At 42.1% G+C, this 21,631-nt stretch overlaps 2 protein-coding genes across 2 annotated transcripts in view; one reads left to right on the top strand and one right to left on the bottom strand.

The window, feature by feature from the left end:
• Positions 1–745: 745 nt before the first annotated feature.
• LOC109932462 overlaps positions 746–21,631 on the top strand; it is a 23,310-nt gene continuing 2,424 nt past the window's right edge. Inside the window, 3 exon segments of the mRNA XM_048620989.1 lie at positions 746–1,150; positions 3,123–3,130; positions 6,606–7,023. Coding sequence (XP_048476946.1) covers positions 746–1,150; positions 3,123–3,130; positions 6,606–7,023 — 831 coding nt within the window.
• On the bottom strand, positions 5,029–7,038 carry LOC109928913 (late histone H2A.2.2-like). The gene has a single exon (XM_020528847.2). The coding sequence runs from the start codon at positions 7,036–7,038 to the stop codon at positions 6,595–6,597; it is 444 nt and encodes a 147-aa protein (XP_020384436.2). The 3' UTR covers positions 5,029–6,594.

Genomic DNA, 21,631 nt, shown 5'->3' with positions numbered 1-21,631 from the left:
TCCAGGAATGATATTCAGTTCAGTTTTCATTCAGGGAAGCCTGCAGATGTTTTAATGGCCTATTGTTACACTCTGTCTGTTACAGTTTTCGGACTAATTGTAACTGGCTGAAAAAAAAATGAGCCGATAAATTGAGATAGTGTAACTTTTTTAGCGTGCACTGGGAGCTTTGAAGATGCTTAAATCGGCGGTGTTATTTAGATTCATTAACACGGCCGGTTGATTAGTTTGAGCGAACAAGGTGGAGAGCTGGACGAACGCAGCAGGCCAAGCAGCATCAGAGGAGCAGGAAGGCTGACGTTTCGGGCCGCGACCCTTCTTCAGAAGTCTGGGCTGTGTTAAAACCCTGCGCTTTCCTCCTCCCTGTTACGGGCAGATCAGACAATGATCCCGCGTCCTGTCCGCGTTAACTGCAAGTTAGGTTTAAAAAGAAATCCCACAAAGTACAGATTTTATCGTCGTTGGATTTTATTTTGCATTTAAATGTTTAACTTAATTTCAGGATTGCGAGAGTAAAATCGGCGGGCTTTTTGAAATTGACAAACTGTCATTTCAAGTTAACCAATCAGACTCCAACAACTATTTTATTGACTTTTCTGTACCTTCCGCAGCTGTTTCTCAGTGGGTTGAGGGACGGAACTGTATCCAATCGCAGCTCTAAGGCGGGCTCTTCAATTCCCTTAAATAGGCAGCACCGCTGCAGGCTCAGCGTTGATAGTAGCAGCATATAAATGTGTTGTAGAGAATGGCCGGAACCAAGCAGACAGCGCGTAAATCCATCGGAGGGAAAGCTCCCCGCAAGCAGCTGGCAACCAAAGCGGCCCGCAAGAACTCTCCGGCCACAGGCGGAGTGAAGAAGCCTAATCGCTACAGGCCCGGCACGGTGGCTGTGCGGGAGATCCGCCGCTACTAGAAATCCACTGAGCTGCTGATCCGCAAACTGCCCTTCCAGCGCCTGGTGCGGGACATCACTCAGGACTTCAAGACCGACCTGCGGTTCCAGAGCTCGGCCGTGATGGCCCTGCAGGAGGCCAGCGAGGCTTACCTGGTGGGGTTGTTTGAGGACACCAACCTGTGTGCCATTCACGCCAAGCGATTCACTATCATGCCCAAAGACATCCAGCTGGCCCGCCGGATCCGTGAGGAGCGCGCTTAAACGGAGCGTGCCCGGCCCTGCCCACTAACCCTGAGAAACGCAACGGTTCTTTTCAGAGCCACTCAACTATCCAAAAAGAGCCGAACTGACGTATGATGTGCGTTTCGTTGTCATATAGCCATATCTTAACATTATTGCACCGGGCTAATTCAGCTGTAACTGCAGGAACTGCATCTGGCTGAAAAAAACACACAAGTGCGTAGGACTGATACATTTGTGTGATTTCAATTAAAACTCAAGAAGCGTATTTTAATTATAAATTGAGGTTTAAATTAGTCACAACAAAAGTGAAGTACGGCATCCCTGTATGCAAATTAGAAATTCACGACAAAACCTCTGTGCTTTTTGCTTCCCTTGGCCTTTCCTCGAGCTCTACTTTCAGCCTCCTGTTTGTTTACCTTGGATTCCAGCATCTGCTGTTTCTTTTTTCTGATAACTGTGACCATGGCTGAGAAGGAGGGCGGGAAAATGGCGCCAAATCGTTAAACGCTTTCTTACAAATTTGAAAATCCCGCCAATATGTAGAAACCATGAGGCGGTTTTACACAGAAGAATGCAAGTGTACTTAACGAGTTGATTTGATTTTCAGATTACAAAATCTGTAGTTCACACAATTTGTTTCCTCATTCCACAAAAGGCTTCTCTCTCTCTCTCGCTACTGTGTTGCTTTAAATGATTTTTCTTTAGAATCTCCTCGGATTATTCTTACCGTTATCTCATATCCCCTCTTTGCCCTCCGGATCTCCCTCTTCAGAATGCACCTACTCTTTTCATACTGCTCAAGAGATTCAGTTAAACCTCATTTTCAATATCTAATATATTTTTTTTTTCTATTCTCAACGTCGAACCTTAATAATCTAATTCAACCATTGCTCATTAATCCTACTTTGGTAGATGTTCTTCGGAACGTTTGTTCAGATTCGATCAATCAAACGGTCTCTTTCTGCTGTGTTTAGATGCCATGAACGTGCTTCCTGATTGATGTATTGATAGGGACACCGTCTTTTCATTAGTTTTAAAGTCTCCCTCCCTTATTCCAGCTTACACCTTACTGCTGTAACTATTGAAGATATTTCTTCACAATTGTCCAGTGAAAATATGTGGGTTGAAATTAGAAAAAGGAAAGGAATGATCACCTTGATGAGATTGTATTAATAGGCCCCACAATAGTCAGATGGACATTGACGAACATATATGTAGAGACATCTCAGACATAAGTAAGGATAATAATGTTGCAATAGGTGATTTTAATTTTCCAAAGGTTGAGTGGGACTACACTAGTGTCAAAGGTTTGGATAGTGAAGAACTTGCTAATTGTGTTCAAGAAAGTTTTCTTTAACATGTAAATATTCTTGGTCGAGACAGGGAAAAAAAAAACGTTTTCTTCAGTAATAGGGCAGGGCTAGTGATTGATGCAGGAACACTTTGGGTCTATGATGGTAATTTTATTAGCTTTAAACTAGTTATGAAAAAGATAATACTTCCTTGAAAGTTAAATTTTTTAATTGAAGTAAGGCAAATATTAATGGTATGAGACAAGAACTTTCAAAAGTCATACAATAGAATCCCTATAGTGTGGAAACAGCAATTTGGCCCAACAAGTCCACACCGTCCTCCAAAAGCATCCCACTCAGAACCATTCCCCTATCTAACCCACATAACCTAAACATCCCTGGGCACAATGGGCAATTTTAGCTTGGCCAATCCACCTACCCTGCACATCTTTGGACCGTGGGAGGAAACCAGAGCACCTGGAGGAAACCCACGCAGACATGGGGAGAATGTGCAAACTCTCACACAGACAGTCGCCCAAGGCTGGAATTGCACCCGGGTCCCTGGCGTTCTGAAGTGCTAACCACTGTGCCACCCATTGGTAGTAGAATGTTCACAGGTAAGGGGATGTCTGATAAGTGGAAGGCATTCACAAGTGTCATATGAAAGTTCAGAGTTAATATGATCGTCTTAGAGTAAAAGGTAAGCTGGCAGGATAAAGGAACAATGGATTAATAAAGATATTGAGGTTCTCATTGGGAATTCAAAAGAAATCGTATTAGATAGAGACAACTGGGTTCAAATGAGTGTAGAGACAGGAGGAAAAAAAATGACCTTTTCATCGGTAATATGGCAGGGCTAGTTACTGATGTGATAGTGAGGGAGCACTATGGAGTGTAGGGGCATTCTGAAATCAGGAAAGCAAAGAGGGGATTCAAGATAGCTTTGGTGTTAAGGTTTAGGATAATCCAAAGAGATTCTGCAAGATCACTAAAAGCAAGCGAGTGATTAGAGAGGAAGAGTTGAGCTCTTAATACAAAGGCTACCTATTTGAAGTTGGAAACTCGGAAGACAGGAGGAATAGAAAACAAATATTTCACAAATAAAATTGTTGAGGGAGAGAAATAGAAGCTAGAGAACTTGGGAAATAAATATTGATATTTTGAAAACAGTTCATATTATAGAAGAGGAAGCGTTGGAGGTCTTAGAAAGCATAGAGTTGAATAAATGTCCAGAATCTGATATACTGTATTGAGAATATTGTAGGAAGTTAAGAAGGAAATTGCAGAAACCCTTGCAGTAATGTTTGTACCATCTATAACTATAATGTGGTGCGGCATGACTGGAGGTAGTCTAATGTGCCTTCATTTTCAAGAAGGGATGTAAGGAGAAGCTTAGTAAGTATAGGCCTGAGAGTCTGAAATATGTGGTGGGTACATTGTTGGAGGTGCTTCCAAAAGATACGACTCATATGTATGGGGGAGGTGGGGGTTTTCAAAGAATGGTTAGGGATAGTCAGCATGGTTTTGAGTGAGGGAAATTATATCTCAAAATTGATTGAATTTTTTGAGGTAGTAACCAAGATGATTGAGAGCAGAGTGGTAGACATTGTTTACTTGGACTTTAATGAAGTGTAGGGGTGACCTGCATACAACAAAGCGGCCCCTGTTTGAACAAAGACACACAAGGACTAAACAAAATGGGGCAGTCTGCTCTAACGTTTAAAGTGAAACATATTAATACCTTGGAAGCGATCTGCCCAAGGTCGTAGAAAGGCCCTGCAACCCATCATCTGAGACAACAAGGTTTAGAGCTGGATGAACACAGCAGGCCAAGCAGCATCAAGACAGTTTTGATAAGAGGATGCCTAAGAATGGACAAATGACTCCAGTCTCATCAATGAAAGGATGTTGCTCCACTGGAGACATAGCATCAGGGGTCTAAATCTTAGCTTCGACTTACTCCCTAAACAGCTACAAAAAAGAACAACAGCTAAAGGTAATTCATAGCAGTTAGCTTTTTAAACTATAGTATTAAGAACAAAAAAGGTTCTATTTAAAGAATTATTTTGATAATCACAGAAGTAGGTTTCAATATATAACCAGAATATAATACAAGCAGTTGAGGAAAACACATTTAAACCCATGTGAAAGTGAATCAGCTTTAGGACAAGCTTTAGGATAAGCTTTAGGATCAATCTAAACAAGCTAGATTGATCCAATTCATTAGTGAAAAAGTGCTAATGGTAAAAGTAGCTGTAGAACTTTACACTTTATTTACTGTTATAAGATTAGAGCTAATCATGTAGCTGTTACTTAAAACTAACTGCCATATATATATCAGGATGGTGGGAAATATCAAATTTAATCAATCCTTTTAGAAAGGGGTCACACATCATACCACAAATAATAGGATTCAAACAGCTCTTAGAGATAAAGTCTAGGACAGACCAGGAGTATAGCTAACAACTTATAGAATGTGAATTAATAGGATGCATAGAAAGATCCCCAAGGCCCAGTGATGACAATGTATCGTAAACACCATGACATAATGAGAACCTATGCTGTTCCTATGACCATGATTGATTCAGTGTCCCATGGGGTGAGGTGTTTGGATTAAGGTGAAGGACAGTGACTACTTTGCATTTGATTATTGTAACATGTAGTGTATAAAAATGCTGTAATTCCTTGCAAAATCAAAGTGTGTCATTAATCTCTCTTCCGATCTGAGCTGTAGATTAAGGGAAAAATGCTTTCTCACATCGAGAACAGATTTGTGGAAGATCCTTTGGCCCTCTCCCTGCATTAACTGGTTTCTTCTTGAATAAACATCTTCCACTTGCCTGAATCCGGTCTGTGCCCTGAGTATTTGTTTCTAGCCAGGGTTTGGGGGTGGGGGAAGAGGGGGGAAGCTCCTTCACAAAGTCTTTGACAATGTTCTTCATGGCAGATGAAATAATAGGGTAAGATTACATGGGACTTGGGGTGAGGCTGGAAATTGGATACAAAACTGGCTTGATGGCAGGAGATGGAGACGGCTTGGCAGTTGCTTTTTGGACCGGATGCCTGTTACTAGTAGTGTTCCACTCCATCTTGTGTTGGGTCCACTTTTGTTTATCTTTTAAATAAATGATTTAGATGAGAATTGAGAAGGCATGGGTAGTAATTTTGAAGATGTCACCAAAATTAGTGGCATAGTGGACAGTTGACAGTGAAGACGGTTATCGAAGACTACAACGAGATCGTGATCAATTGGGTCAATGGCTTGAGGACGGGCAGATGGAGGAACTGAGGCATTGCATTTTTGAAAAACAGAGCGGCAGGTCTTGTACAGATACACGTAGGGCCTTGGATAGTGTTGGAGAACAGAGAGAACTAATGGGTCAAGTATATAGTTCTTTGAAGTTTGCATCAGCTGTAGACCACGTGGCACCTGGCTTCATTACTCACTCCTTTTGAATACAGGACATTGAGACTTTTACTGAAGCACTATATCAGGTTCTGGTCACCCTATTAGGGAAGGATATTATTGCACTGGAGGAGCTTCAGAAAAGATTTACCAGGATGTTGAGATAACACAATATGGAGCTCGAGGAACACAACAGGCCAGGCAGCAGAGAAGCAGGAAAGTTGACTTTTTCAGAAAAAGGGTCCTGACCCGAAAAGTCAACTTTTCTGCTGCCTGGTCTACTGTGATCCACCAGCTCCATACTGTTATCTCGTACTTACTACTTGATGGATTGGGTCATTTTAGCTCTTCTCAAATGCAGTTACAGGAAATATGAAACTGGTTGTGAGCGAGGCACTGAGATGCATTCATATGACGATGATTAAAGTCACAGGCAGTTACAGAGCAATAACAAATAATGCAATCCGAACGCTATTACAATTGCGATTCATTATAAATTCGTGATAAACGTCGCACTCTCCATGCGTTTCAGCTGTTCCGTGAACGTGACTGACTGCAGCTTGTTGGTAAAGATTTCATGTTAGATCATACACACAGTGACACTAAGAGTATCAAATAGCAAAGGGACTGAAACGAACATCAAATAATTAAAGCAGAAAAAGACATTCCGACAGAGGGGATGGTCTAGCTGCTTTTCACTGATGTTGTGGGTGGCTCTTAAAAGAGTCTTTGGGTTATCAGACGAAATAACTGTCTCTTCACTTTTTAGTGGCACCCCCAGCGGCGGTTTTCTTGGGCAGCAGCACAGCCTGGATATTAGGCAGCACCTCACCCTGAGCGATGGTCACTCCTCCCAACAGCTTGTTGAGCTCCTCGTCGTTGCGCACGGCCAGCTGGAGGTGCCGAGGGATGATGCGGGTCTTCTTGTTGTCCCGGGCCGCATTACCGGCCAGCTCGAGGATTTCAGCCGTCAGATACTCAAGTACCGCAGCCAGATAGACCGGCGCTCCGGTACCCACACGCTCAGCATAGTTACCCTTTCTCAGGAGCCTGTGAATACGGCCTACCGGGAACTGCAGGCCAGCCCGGGACGACCAGGACTGCGCTTTGGAACGAGCTTTCCCACCAGCGCCCTTTCCTCTCCCGGACATAACCAAAATCTTACAACCACTTTCACACACAATGATGCAATGCGCCCACATTCCGGTCTCTTATACTTTCGGGAGGAATGGGGGTGCAGTCATTGCTGATTGGCCACATTGTTTAGCTTCTCCTAATGTCGTTTCAACTCCCAATCAGATATCTGCTTCACTCACCAATCCGGAGAGGGCGCGGAGAGGAGGCCGGAAAATACCGGCGCCAAATCATCAAACGCTTTCTTTCTGATTTGAAAAGCCCGCCAATATGTACCAAAAAGTAGGAAGATTAACACAATAGAATGCACGAATACTCGTTGTGGCACTGCAGGAGGCCCAGGATGGACATGTCGTCTGAGGAATGGGAGGGGGAGTTGAAATGGTTCGCGACTGGGAGGTGCAGTTGTTTGTTGCGAACCGAGCGTAGGTGTTCTGCAAAGCGGTCCCCGAGTCTCCGCTTGGTTTCCCCGATGTAGAGGAAGCCACACCGGGTACAGCGGATGCAGTATACCACATTGGCAGATGTGCAGGTGAACATCTGCTTGATGTGGCCACAACGATGCCACCCGAAGGTTGCAGGAACATCAACTCATATTCCGCTTGGGAACCCTGCAGCCCAATGGTATCAATGTGGATTTCACAAGTTTCAAAATCTCCCCTCCCCCCACCGCATCCCAAAACCAGTCCAGCTCGTCCCTGCCTCCCTAACCTGTTCTTCCTCCCACCTATCCCCTCCTCCCACCTCAAGCCGCACCTCCATCTCCTACCGACCAACCTCATCCCGCCCCCTTGACCTGTCCGTCCTCCCTGGACTGACCTATCCCCTTCCTAACTCCCGACCGACACTCACCTTTCCTGGCCCCATCCCCGCCTCTTCGACCTGTTTGTTTCCTCTCCACCTATCCTCTCCTCTATCCCTCTTCTATCCGCCTCCCACTCTCTCCCTATTTATTTCAGTACCCCCTTCCCCTCCCCCTTTTCTGATGAAGGGTCCAGGCCCGAAACGTCAGCCTCTCTGCTCCTATGATGCTGCTTGGCCTGCTGTGTTCATCCAGCCCTGCACCTTGTTGTCTCGGATTCTCCAGCATCTGCAGTTCCTACTATCTCTGATTAGCCTTTCTGTGATTGGTTAGTGTGGGACACGACGTGGATCTGCCAGGATCTGCAATGAAATTTCAAACGCAAATCGAAATTTTGTACACGGATCAAACTCTGAGCTTTCTCTAAATCGTGAGATCCTAATCGCGATTTATTCTACATCTTTTGATAATGGTTTTCTTTTCTCCTCCGTTTAAAAATGTCATCACGTTAGTTGTCAAGTGACAAAATGCACTGAAATCTGACAGTGGTGTGTTTCACTCCTGGAAATGATGGAACCACTGACAATTGCATCGTGCTTGATGAACATGGGAGTTAGGGAATGTTCTCTCTTGCTCGTGTTTCTTGTACTACATTCTCTGAAGTTTAAGGACATTATACCAGCATCTGCTTCGTCAACACCCTTCAGTTTTCGTTTCCTCGAAAGGTTTGACGTCCTTCTTTAAATCTCCAATGAGTATAGGCCCAAACTATTGATACTTTCCTCAGAATACCTGCCAGCGTCTGTCGGTATCAGTTTTACTCGGATTACCTCGATGACAAAAGAGAACTGATGTACTGTGACCCGTGCCTTTCGCTTTCTGCTGATTACACAAATATTACTCTCTATCCTTTGGGCTCTTCAATCAGTGTCAGCAGCTTTCTGCCTACATTTCAGTTCCTGGAATCTTCCTTTGCACTTAATTAGTGCGGATGTTATTTTGTGCATTTCAGTTTCCAGCAATAATTGTTTTTCATGGATTTTCTCTGAACTTTATTTGTCAACATGTCAGTTGTATTTACACTGATTATTGTCATTTAAGAATATTTTGAACACAGTACCTTTTGCAAATTTTAATTGTGACAATCTCTTGTGTGTAGATTTTTTTTGTTTTATCACTATCAATGAGTCCCTGATTACAGTGTGAATGATATTGTGTTGTTCAGAATTTCAGGTTGACGAAGGGTTAGTTTTATTTCTCATTATTGGCTGTGTAAAAATGGGAGTGCAGTTATCGATCTGCCATTTCAGCTTCCACTCGATGAATGATTATTACTCCCTCACAATCTGTCCATCAGTTTCTGCTGACCGAATGTGAGTGTGTAGTGATCAATCTGTACCAATCAGTTCCTCCAGTGATTATGCTTGTGTAATTATCAGTCTATCCCCGAAGCTCTCTCCTGTGTGAATGTGTAATTGTAGTTATCAATCTGTCGCTATCAGGTCTTTGCTATGTACGTGTGTGCGTGTATTTACCAATTTCTGCTGTGAATGAGAGTTTAGTTATCCATATGTTTCTGTTCATTTCACAGCCTCTCTCTGTTTCTGCATTGGGAATATGGAAATGTATTTATTATCTGTACCTGTCCGTTTCTATCACGTGAAAATGTAATTGTTGTCATTAACGTGTCCCTGTCAGTTAGTACAATTCAAGAGTGTGACTGTAGTTATTAACCTGGTCCTCTTAGTTTCTGTTATGTCCAGATTGATCTGGACCTGTCAATTTCTGCTAGGTGCATATGTGAGTGTCAATACATGCCTGTCAGTTTCTTGTCTGAACATGTGAATATCGTTATCAAAACTGTACCTGTCAGTTAACTTGCTGTGAAACCGGGTGTGTAATTATCAATTTGCTCTTATCAATTTCTGCATTGTGAATACGAGTGTGCTTACTCATCTTTCTAGGACAGTTATTGTTGTGTGAATGTGTGAGCATATTTACCAATCTGTTCCTGCCAGTTTCTGAAATTTGAATGTGATTTTATTTATCAATCTGTACCAGTCAGTTTTTATTTCAGCACTTTCAGTCTCTACCTGACAGGTTCTGCTATTTCAACATTTGAGTTCAGTTACTGATCTGCAATGCCAGTTTCTGCTAGGTGAATGTTGCAGCACAGTTATTCATTTGTACCTCATACTTTCTGATATCGAAAATTGTAGTTATTAACCTGTTTTTGTTGGTCAGTGCAATGTGAATGAAAATGTAGTTATTTGGCAGTTTCTGTCATGTGAACATCTGAGTGTCATGAATCTATCAATCAGTATTACCACAATATTAGTGGTGTGACTAGTTATCAACATGTCCCTGCCAGTTTCTGCTGCATGGATGTGTGAAGTTTGTAATCAATATGTACCTGTGAGAATCTGCTTGTGAAAAGTGGAGTCCAGTTATCATACGGCACCTGACAGTTTTTTTCTAAAATCTGTGGATATTTGAATGCAGTTATAAAATTGGACCTGTCAGGTTATGCTGTGAATCTGGGAGTGTTATTATCAATCTGTTCTTCTGTGTTTCTATGATGTGGCTATGTCAGGTCCTGTTAGTTTGATATATGAGCACAGTTATTAATGTGTACATATCCCTTTTTATAATGTGAATTTGTGAATGTTTTTAAGCAAACTTTACCTGTTAGTTTTGCTATGTCAATATGTGAGTGTCATCATCAATCTGTTTTTGCCTGTTTCTGCAATGTGAATGAATGAGCAGAGCTATCAATACATACTTGTCAGTTTCGATTTGATAACGTGGCTTAAATCTCTGGCAGCCAGTAATATTCTCAGTGAGAATGCGATTTGTTATGTGGTAGTTGTTATTAGGATGATTTAATGCAGCTTAGATTCAGTTCCTGAGTGTATATTTGGGATGAGTATTCGGTCCATCCATCTTCAAGACTGGTGTAAATGTCAATGGGCTATGAATGCTGAAATGTGACGTTGACTTGGTCACCAAGCTGGCTTATTTTTGTTCACACGTTGCATCACCATGCTAGGTGATATCATCAGTGGAGCCTTCGATGAAGCGATGTTGTTCTATTCTGCGTGGAATCTATACTGTCTGGTCCATTATGGTGAGTACTGTCATTTCAGTTTTGATCTGTATGGGTTTATATATGGGGTCCAATTCTATATGTTTGTGTGGAGAACCATGCCGCTAGGGATTTCTGTGAATGTCTATGTTGAGCTTGGGCTACTATGGTTACTTTGTCCAACAAAAACAAAGTTGCTGGAAAAACTCAGCTGGTCTGGCAGAATCTGTAAGGAAAAAACAGAGTTAACCTTTCGGGTCCAGTGACCCTTCCTCAGAACCAGTTACTGATGAGCTTTTCCAGCAACTTTGTTTTTGTTCCTGATTTACAGCATCCACAGTTCTTTCAGTTTTTATATGGTTACTTTGTCCCATTTCAACGGATGGCCTTCATTGTCTGAATGTATTGTATATTCAGACAATGAAGGCCATCAGGTCAACTGGGACAAAATAACTATAGTAGCCCAAGCCAAACATAGACACCCATGGGAATTCCTAGAGGCATGGTTTTCCATCCATATTTCAATCAACAAACATATAGAATCGGACCCCATATATAAACTCATACAGATCAAAACCAGAAATAACAGTACTCACCATAACAGACCAGACGGTATAAATTCCACGCGGAGTAGAACACATCACTTCATCAGAGGCTCCACTGATGATGTCATCGAGCATGGTGATGAAAACGTCTGAACAAAAACAAGCCAGCTCAGCGAGCAAGTCAGCAACATTATCCCAGCAACTACCCGAGCTGCAGATCTTTGCCAAACTTGAAATGCTGAAATTTGTTCAAACTGGGCAGGTGTGCATTGTGAATGGTGAAAAAAAAAAACTTGTATTTCCTCTGTGTTGTTTGAGCATATCTCGCTGGAAATTGACTTCAATGTATGTCTGACTCAATCTGCTCTGTGCCTGTGGGAAGGATGTTCTCTGCTCTGACAGCGGTAAAATACCTTCTGTTTCTTAGAAGCAGCTGGTCACACTTGGCTTTGGACTGAGGGAATATCACTTTCTCTTCGTCCTTCAAGTATTTGCCTGGAGAAAGACAGAAGGAAAACCTCCTGTAAATCAACATCAGCCAAGTTTGATAATATTTAACTGATCAATGCAATGTTTAGTTAATAATCATTACAATATTTTATTTCAAGCCAGGAATTTGAACAGAATTGTGTGTCTGATTCCACTCTTGCTCTAAGCTGCTCCCTGTCTGGTGACTTTTCTTTTTGTTAATTCCATACCAATTGAGTGAAGTCCAGAAACTAACCAACAGGTGTGCAGTTCCATGAATGGGGCTACCCAATGCAAGTGGGTCTGTGAATATGAGTTTAGTTGTTGATCTATTCATGTCAGTTCCTACTTGGTGAATGATAACTACACTCACACAATCTAAGCCTTTGTTAAATTACTTATGTATTCACACAGCAGAGACTGACAGGGACAGATTGATGTAGAACCATACATCCATTGAAATGATATAGCACTGAAGAGGGCTGTTCGGCCTATCTTGTCCATTCCAACCCAAAGACAAACAGATGGCTATTCTAATCCCACCTTCCTGCACACAGCCCATTGCCCCACAGATTAAAGCACTGTCAGTTTCTGTAATGTCAATGTATTGATCAATTTGTCATCTTAGTCTCCATTTTGTGGATATGTAAATATAGTTATCAATTTGTACCAGCCAACTTTTTCTGTATGAATATTTGAATGTAGTTATCCATCTCTACCTGTGAAATCCAAATACAGTTATTAATATGTACCCGTCAGTCTCTACAATTTCAATGTCCAAGTTTACTTACCAGCCTGTCCCTGTCAGTTTGCTCTGTTCATCTGAGAGTGTCAGTATTAATCTGTACCTGTCAGTTTCTGGTTTGTTAATGTGGGAATGCATTTATCAATATGTACCTGTCAGTTTCAGCCAATGTGAATGTGAGTGCAGTTATTAATCTATGCCTGTCAGATTCTGCTGTGTGAATTTGACTGTCATTTTCAGTCTCCACCTGTCAGTTTTGTCATGTGAACAAGTGATTGTCAATCAATATGTCCCACTCAGTTGCTGCAATGAGAAAGTTTGACTGTGGTTATCAATCTACAGTCAATCTGTCCGTGCCACTTTCTTCCATGTGAATACACGTGTGTTGTTATCAATCTGTAGCTGTCAGTTTCTGCTCTGAGAGTGTGGGTGTATTTGTCAATCTGTTCCCTTCAGTCTCAGCGATGTGCACATGTGAGTGTATTTATCAATCTTTCCTCATCAGTTTCTGCTCTCTGAATTGGAGTGTTTGTTTATCATTTTTTCACTGTTAGGTTTTGGTTTTGTGAACGTGTAAATGTATTTATAATTCTGTACCTGTCAGTTTTTGCTATGAGTTTATCTGTGAATTTAGTTTCGATCTGTTCTTATCAGACTTTTGTGTGTGAATCTGTAAATGTCGTTACCAAGCTATACCTGTCAGTTTTGCTTGCTGAATGTGGGTGTGTAATCGTTAGTCTATCGCTGATCGATTCCGCTCTGTGAATATGAGAATTTTGGAAGCAACTGCTCCTCACAGTCTCTGCAACATGAATGTATGATGTACTTATCAATTTTTCCCTGTTAATTTCTGCTCGGTGAATGCGAGAGTGTTATTATCAGTATATACATGTGTTATTCTGCCCTGTGAATATTTCAACGTCTTTATCAAATTTTGGATAAGTTTTAGAGATGGAGAACATATTCAAATTTTGTCAGGAAATTTTCACTGCATACGAGAGTGCACCCGTCAGTTTCTGCAATGTGAATACATGAGCGCAAGTTTGAATCTATGCCCGTCAGTTTCTGCTAAGTCAGTAAATGAGTGCAGTTATCTGTACCTGTCAAATTCTGCTGTGTGAAATTGAGTGTAAATATCAAACTGTATCTGTGATTTTATGCTATGCGATGTGGGAGTGTTATTATCCATTTGTTCCTGTGAGTTTATTATGTGACTACGAGAGTGTAATTCCAAACCTGTCCCTGTCAGTGTCTCCTCTATATATCTAAGAAAGGAATTAATCTGTACCTGCCACTTTTTGCGATGTGAATTTCAGTGTAGATATCAACCAACACCTAGCAGTTTCAGCTATGAGATTGAGAGTGTTGCTGTCAGTCTCTAACTTTCAGTTTCTGCTATTTCAATGAGTTTAGTTATCAAACTGTACCTGTCTGATTCAGCTTTATGAATACATAAATGTAGTTATCATTATGTACCAGTCAGTTTCTGCTTGGTGAATTTGTCAATCATTCCTTATCAGTATGTGTGTTGTGAGTATGTGAATGTGATTATCAACTTGTAAACCTGTCAGTTTCTGCTCTGTGAATATGAGAGTGGTGGTTATCATCTGTAGCTGTCAGTTTCTACCACATGAACGAATGAGTGTAGTTGTCAACCTGTTCCTGTCAGTTTGAGCTGTGCATGTGTCAGTGTAGTTATCCATCTGTATCTGTCAATTTCTGCAAGGTGAATGTGAGAGAGTAGTTATCAACATGTACCTGTGAGATTCTGCTCTGTGATTATTTGAGTGTAGTTATCAAACTGTACTTGACAGTTTTTCTTTCCTTTGTGAATATGAGAATGTCGTTCTAAGTCTTTACCTGTTAGTTTGTGATGTGGGAATGTTCGTATCAGTGTCTGCAAGGTGAGTATACTTATCCATCTGTGCCTGTCGTTTTCTGCTATCTGAATGTCAGAGTGCAGGCATCAATCTATGCCTCTCAGTTTCCGCTATGTCAATATTTGAGCTTGGTTTCTCATCTTGACCTGTCAGTTCCTGAGATGTGAATGTTTGGGTGCAGTTATTAACATGACCCCGGAGTGTTTCTGTTTGTAAAAATGCAACCATATTCATTAAATCGTACCTGTCATTTTCAGACACATGGATATGAAAATGTAGTTATCAGTCTGACTGTCAGTTTCTGTTCTGTAATTGAGAGAGTATGCTTATCAATGTGTACCAACCAGTTTCTGTTGTGTGAATATGATTGTCATTATCAATCTGGACCTTGTCAGTTTCTCCCCAGTGAATATTCTTGTGTAATTATCAGACGAGACCTGTCAGTTTCTGCTCTGTGAATGATTAATTATTAATTCATTAGTTATTACCCTCTGCCCATCAGTTTCTGGTTTGCTAATGTGTGAGTGCATTCATCAATTTGTACATGCCAATTTTTGCAATATGAATTTGTGCATACAGTTATCAATCCATTCCTGTCAGCAACCCTTCTGTTAATATAAGAGTGCAGTTATCAATATATTCTGTCACTTTTAGCTCCATGCATTTGAGCGTGTAGTTACTAATCCATAACTGTCAGGATCAGCTGTGTGAATGTGAATAGAAAAGGCAATAGTCTAATGGTATTATTGCTGGATTATTAATCCAGAGAGTCAGATATTGTTCTGTGGACCCCGGTTCAAATCCCATCATGGCAGATGGTGGAATTTTAATTCAACAATAAACTAAAAATAAGAGTTTACTGCCAATTTTCCACGAAAAAAATCTGGTCCTCTAATGTCCTTTTGGGAACAAAATCTGCCATCCTTACCTGGTCTGGCCGACATGTGATTCCAGACCCACAGCAATGTGGTTGGCACTTAACTGCCTTCTGTGCACAATTAGGGATAGTCAGTGACACACACTTCCCATGAATGAAAAAAAAAAGGAAACATGTGGGAATGCAGTTATCAATCTGTCTCTGCCAGTCTCTTTTTTTTAATGTGATGAAAGTTATCATCCTGTACCTGTCAATTTCTGCAATGACAGTATATGACTGCAGTTATTAATTTGGACTAATTTTTCTTTGTTTACAATGTCAATATGAGAGAGTTGATCTGTATCTGTCATTTCTGCTATGCGAGTGTATTTATCAAATTGTTCCTGTCAGTTTCTGCTTTGTCAATCTGAGAGCGCAGTTATTAATCTGTACCTGTCAGTTTCTGCAAGGTGAATGTAAGAGTTCTGTTATGAACATGTACCATCAGATTCTGCTCTGTGAGTATGTGAGAGCAGTTATCATGCTGTCACCATCAACTTCTGCTCTGTAAATCTGAGTGTAGTTATTCATCTGCACTGGTCAGTTTCAGGTTTGCGAATGTGAGTAATTATCATTCTCTCCCCATCTGTTTCTCTTATTTGAATAAGAGTTTAGTTATCATTCCGTCCTTGTGGAGGAGAGGGAACTTGGGGAAATAAATATGGATGTCTTGAAAACAGTCCACATGACATAACAGGAGGTGTTAGAGGTGGTAAAAAAACATAAAAGGTGGCTAAATCACCAGGACCTGATCTAGTTTTTGTAGATTTTCAGGATATCAGGATTTTGTGGGAAGCTGTGTTGATAATTTGAACAAATGACATTGTTTTCTTGCTTTCTTATAATATTTCATAGATAGGATCATTCCATCCCGGTCACTTATTGCAATATAAATGTGCGACTATGGTTATCAAATCTGTACTCTCAGTCTCTGTTATGTGAATGTGAGAGTGCAGTTATAAATCTCAGTTTCTGCAATGATAATGAGAGTATAATTATCGGTCTCTGTCAGTTTCTGCTATTTCCATGTGTGGGTTTAGTTATTAATCAGTACCTGTCAGTTTCTGTCATATGAATGTGTGAGTGTCATCAATCTGTCCCTGACAGTTACTGTAATGCAGGTGGATGACTGTAGTTATCAAGCTGTAGCTCTCTGTTATTGCCATGTGAATGAGTATAGTTGTGCATCTATACCTTCAGTTTCTGATGGTCAATGCGTGAGTGTAGTTGTCATTTCTGTACCCGTTTGTATTTGCTTGTCAATCTGAGTTTAGACATCGATCTGTACTTGTCAGATTCTACTCTGTGAAAATGTCAGATTAGTGATAAAACTGTACCTGTCAATTTAAACAATGTGAAACTGGGAGTTCTATTATTAATCTGTTCCTGTCGGTTTTTGCTATGTGGATAGATTTGTTATCAAACTTTCTCTGTCAGTAACTACCATGTGAACGTCTGAGTCTATTTACCGGTCAGTCCCTGTCAGTTTCAGCTCTGTGTATCTGAGTGTGCAGTTATTAATCTGTAACTGGCAATCTCTGCTACGTGACTATTTCAGGGCATTTATCAATCTTTCCCTATCAGCCAGTGAGTGTGCTGTGAATGTGTGAATGTGCTTAGCAATTTGGACTCACCAGCTCTGGTATAGAAATATAAATAGCAATTTCTCCTTGTCAGTTTCTGATGTATGTGTTTATGAGTGTAGTTAGCAATATGTACATATACGTTTCTACAACATGAATAAGAGTACAGATATCAATCTTTCTCTGTATGTTTCTGCTCTGTGAATATCTGAGTATAGTTATCAATTTGTACATGCCAGCTGCTGCTTTGAGAATCTGTGAATTTAGTTATCAATCCATGCCTGTCAGTTTCTGCTTTGAGAATGTATGAGTGCAGTTATCAACCCGTACCTGTCAGTTTTTGCTCCATGCATTTTTTTGTGTAATGTAAAAGCAAAGGGTTTTGTAACTCCAACAGTGCAGAGTCTAACTGGGCGAAATTACATCAAGGGCTGTTCTTCAGGATGTCATCAGCTTTTCTCGTGCATAGTAACATAATTTTGCAAATAATGCTGAGGAATGGATAGATGTGACTTCCTTTGTTAGAGTCTAAGAGAAAGGGCAATGAACAAATCAACTGTATTCAGCTGAATGACCACAATGTTCCTTCTGCAGGAAAGAGTATTGGCTAATTCACTTAATTATTCTATCATGGATATCACATAACCCTGCTCTGTGGTGTAATGGTGCAAGCCATCAGCAATACTTTTATGATGCTCTGTGGTGGGGATGAGGAAAGCAAAAGGACTTGTATTTTCTGTCTTACAGTGGAGAAGATTTAAACTTATTGAACATGGTTGAACTCTTTTTGCTAATAGATGATAAAATTTAACAATTACAAGATTTAGTTAAATGGATCATTCTTCATTGCTTTAAATGGTGATTATATCATTAATGTGAAGAAATTGCATTCTATTTTCTTGCTTTTTTGCAATATTTCATTGGGAGGGGCAAGTGACACTGTAGAAAACTAAAGTGAATTTGGAAACAAAGTTAAACAAATTTTTTTTTTTTTTTTTTTTTTGAAAAAAGAACAAAGCTGGATAGATGGAAAATATGGTTTCTATTCCTGAAGGTGAACAAGTTGAGAATTATGTTGTGATAAAGTTGGGGTTGGCAAATCGTATACTGCCATGACACACTTATTGCAATGGAATGCTGGCTGAATGGAATTAGAATTGTCAGGTGCTTGTTTTTGTCTACTATCAACTAAATGGGCTGAAAGGTCTTTGTTCTGTCTTGTAGACTCCTCTGCTAAAATTAAAAAAAGCCATAAACATTTTGTATGTATTCACTTCTGTTACCTGTAGTGTGTATGGGTATACATTGTTGTTAGTCTTTGTATCTTTTGTGTTGATACAATGAGTATATTTGGGACTCAGTCTCAATCAATCAGCACGTTTGTGTACGTGTCTGTATGTGCTCAGTAATGATTTGCTACTTGTCAGTAACACTACTTGTCACACATGGTTGTTGAAACTATGTAACAACGTGATGTCTTTCTTTGAGGGAGTAACAAGGTGTGGAGCTGGATGAACACAGCAGTCCAGGCAGCATCAGAGGAGCAGGAAAGCTGACTTTTTGGGACTGGACCCTATTTCAGAAATGGGGGAGGGGAAGGGGACTCTGAAATAAATAGACAGAGGTGAGGAGACGATGATGGCAGGTGGATAAAGGACCAGATAGGTGGAGAGAAGATGGACAGGTCAGGGAGGTGGGGCTGGAGCCAGTAAAGGTAAGTGTAGGTAGGGAGTTGGGATGGGGGTTGGTCAGTTGAGGGAAGACGGACAGTTCAAGGAGGTGGGGATGAGGCTCGTAGGCAGGAAGTGCGGGTGGGGGTTGGTCAGTGAGGTGGGGGGAGCGGATCGGTGGGAGAAAAGATGGACAGGTCAAGGAGATGGGGACGTGTTGGGATGAGATTGGGGGTGGGGAGATTTTGAAGCATGTGAAGTCCACATTGAGACCATTGGGCTGCAGGGTTCCCAAGCGAAATATGAGGTGCTGTTCCTGCAGCCTTCAGGTGGCATCGTTGTGGCACTGGAGGAGGCCTGGGATGGACATGTCGTCCAAGGAGTGGGAGGGGGAGTTGAAGTGGTTTGCGACTGGGAGGTGCAGTCATTTGTCACGATGCGAGCGTAGGTGTTCGACAAAGCGGTCTCCAAGCCTCTGCTTGGTTTCCCCGATGTAGAGGAGGCCACAACGGGAACAGTGGATACAACACACCACATTAAACAGATGTTTACCTGCACATCTGCTAATGTGGAAGGTTTTCTTGGGGCCTAGGATGGGGATGAGGGAAGAGGTGTCCGGGCAGGTGTAGCACTTCCTGCGGTTGCAGGGAAAAGTGCCGGGGTGGTGGGACTAGTGGGGAGTGTGGAGCGGATGAGGGAGTCACAGAGAGAGTTGTCCCTCCAGAAGGCAGATAAGGGTGGGAAGGGAAAAATGTCCTTGGTAGTGGGGTCAGATTGTAGGTGGTGGAAGTAGCAGAGGATGATGCGTTGAATCCGGAGGTTGGTGGAGTGATACGCGAGGACAAGAGGGATTCTGTCTTTGTTGTTATTGTGGAGGGTGGGTGTGAGGGATGAGTTGCGGGAAATGCGAGAGATGCGGTCGAGGGCATTTTTGACTACTGTGGAGGGGAAATTGCAGTCCTTGAAAAACGAGGACATCTGCGATGTCTGGGAGTGGAATGCCTCATCTCGGGAGCAGATGCGGCAGAGGCGAAGGAATTGGGAATATGGGATGGCATTCTTGCAAGAAGGTGGGTGAGAGGAGGTGTATTCGAGGTTGCTGTGGGAGTCGGTAGGCTTGAAATAGATATCAGTTTCCAGGTGGTTGCCAGAGATGGAAACAGAGATGTCCAGGAAGGAGAGAGAGGTATCAGAGATGGTCCAGGTGAACTTAAGGTTGGGGTGGAAGGTGTTAGTAAAGTGGATGAACTGTTCGAGCTCCTCACGGGAGCACGAGGCGGCGGCGATACAGTCATCGATATAACAGAGGATGGGGCCAGTGTGGCTGCAGAAGAGCGGCAGTTCCATGTATACTACAAAGAGGCAGGCATAGCTTGGGCCCATGCGTGTACCCATGGCCACCCCCTTTGTCTGTAGGAAGTGGGAGGAGTTGAAGGAGATAATGTTTAGGTTAAGGACGAGTTCAGCTAAGCGGATAAGGATATCGGTGGAGGGGGACTGGTCGGGCCTGCGGGAGATGGAAGAAGTGGAGGGCTTTTAGGCCGTCTGCATGGGGATTGCAAGTATACAGGGACTGGACGTCCATGGTGAAGATGAGGTCTTGAGGACCAGGGAATCGGACGTTTTGGAGGAGGTGGAGGGCATGGGTGGTGTCACAGACGTAGGTGGGGAGTTCCTGGACCAGGGGGGAGAAAATGGAGTCGAGATAATTGGAGATAAGTTTGGTGGGGCAAGGTCACGCAGAGACAATGGGTCAACTAGGGTAGTCGGGTTTGTGGATTTTGGGAAGGAAGCAGAAATGGGTGGTGCGGGGTTGGGGAACGATGAGGTCGGAGGCTGTGGGTGGGAGATTACCTGAGGTGATGAGGTTGTGGATGGTCTGGGAGGTGATGTTTTGGTGGTCAGTGGCGGGGTCATGATCAAGGGGGTGGGAGGAGGATTCTTTCTTTATCTGGTTTGTGACATTATAAAATACCCTTAATAAATGTAAACTTGATTCCGTTCCTGTTCGAGTACTTTCAACAAGGAGTCAGCCATTAACATTTCAGACATGATGTGAATGTTAATGGGCTATCAATGAGATTAATTGGAACTAGCATGATGTCAATTGACAATGGAAACAAAAAAAACTTGCCTTTCCTCAGTTGTGTTTGGTTGGTTGTATCTTTGGATACGTCCCTGGAAATTGAGCTCAATACAAGTCTGATTCAATCCACTCTGTCACTGTGGAAAGGATATTCTCCATTCTGATCGCAGTAACATACCTGCTGTTAGTTAGAAGCAGCTGCTCACACTTGGCTTTGTACCGACGAAATATTACATCATCTTGGTCCTTCAAGTATTTTCCTGGAGGAAGACAAAAGCGATATCTCCTGTAAATCAACATCAGCCAAGTTTGACAATCTCAAACAGATTAACATATATTCAGTTAACAGTTATTAGGATGTTTCTTTTCTTTAACTTCACCTGTCAAAGGAGCAGAACTCCAAAAGCTTATGATCTTAAATAAACCTGTTGGACGAGAACATTGTGTCATGAGAATTCTGTCTTTTCTTTAAAGCCATCAATTCAAACACAAGTCACATCGAGCTGCTCCTTGTCTGAGGCTTTTTTTTTTTAAATATATAATTCGATACCAATTGAGTCAGATTCAGAAACTGAGTAATAATTGCACAACTCCATCTCAGATGCTACCCGAAGATGCTGCGCACTGACCTCTACATCGCCGAGGCCGGACGCCAACTCTCCGACACCTCCTCCTACCGCCCCCTTGATCATGACCCCACCCCTGAGCACCAAACCATCATCTCCCAAACCATCCACAACCTCATCACCTCAGGTGACCTCCCACCCACGGCCTCCAACCTCATCGTTCCCCAACCTCGCACTGCCCGCTTCTATCTCCTTCCCAAAATCCACAAACCTGAATGCCCTGGTCGACCCATTGTCTCCGCCTGCTCCTGCCCC

The sequence above is a fragment of the Rhincodon typus genome, unplaced genomic scaffold (assembly GCF_021869965.1).
Source record: "Rhincodon typus isolate 14 unplaced genomic scaffold, sRhiTyp1.1 hic_rhity00000051, whole genome shotgun sequence".
In the NCBI taxonomy this organism is placed as follows: Eukaryota; Metazoa; Chordata; class Chondrichthyes; order Orectolobiformes; family Rhincodontidae; genus Rhincodon; species Rhincodon typus.
Note: the sequence above shows the minus strand (reverse complement) of the source record. Positions and strands in the feature narration are given on the sequence as shown.

Coding starts and splice junctions, on each gene's coding strand:
- LOC109928913 (XM_020528847.2), bottom strand. CDS start 7,038: ATGTGGGCGCATTGCATCATTGTGTGTGAAAGTGGTTGTAAGATTTTG.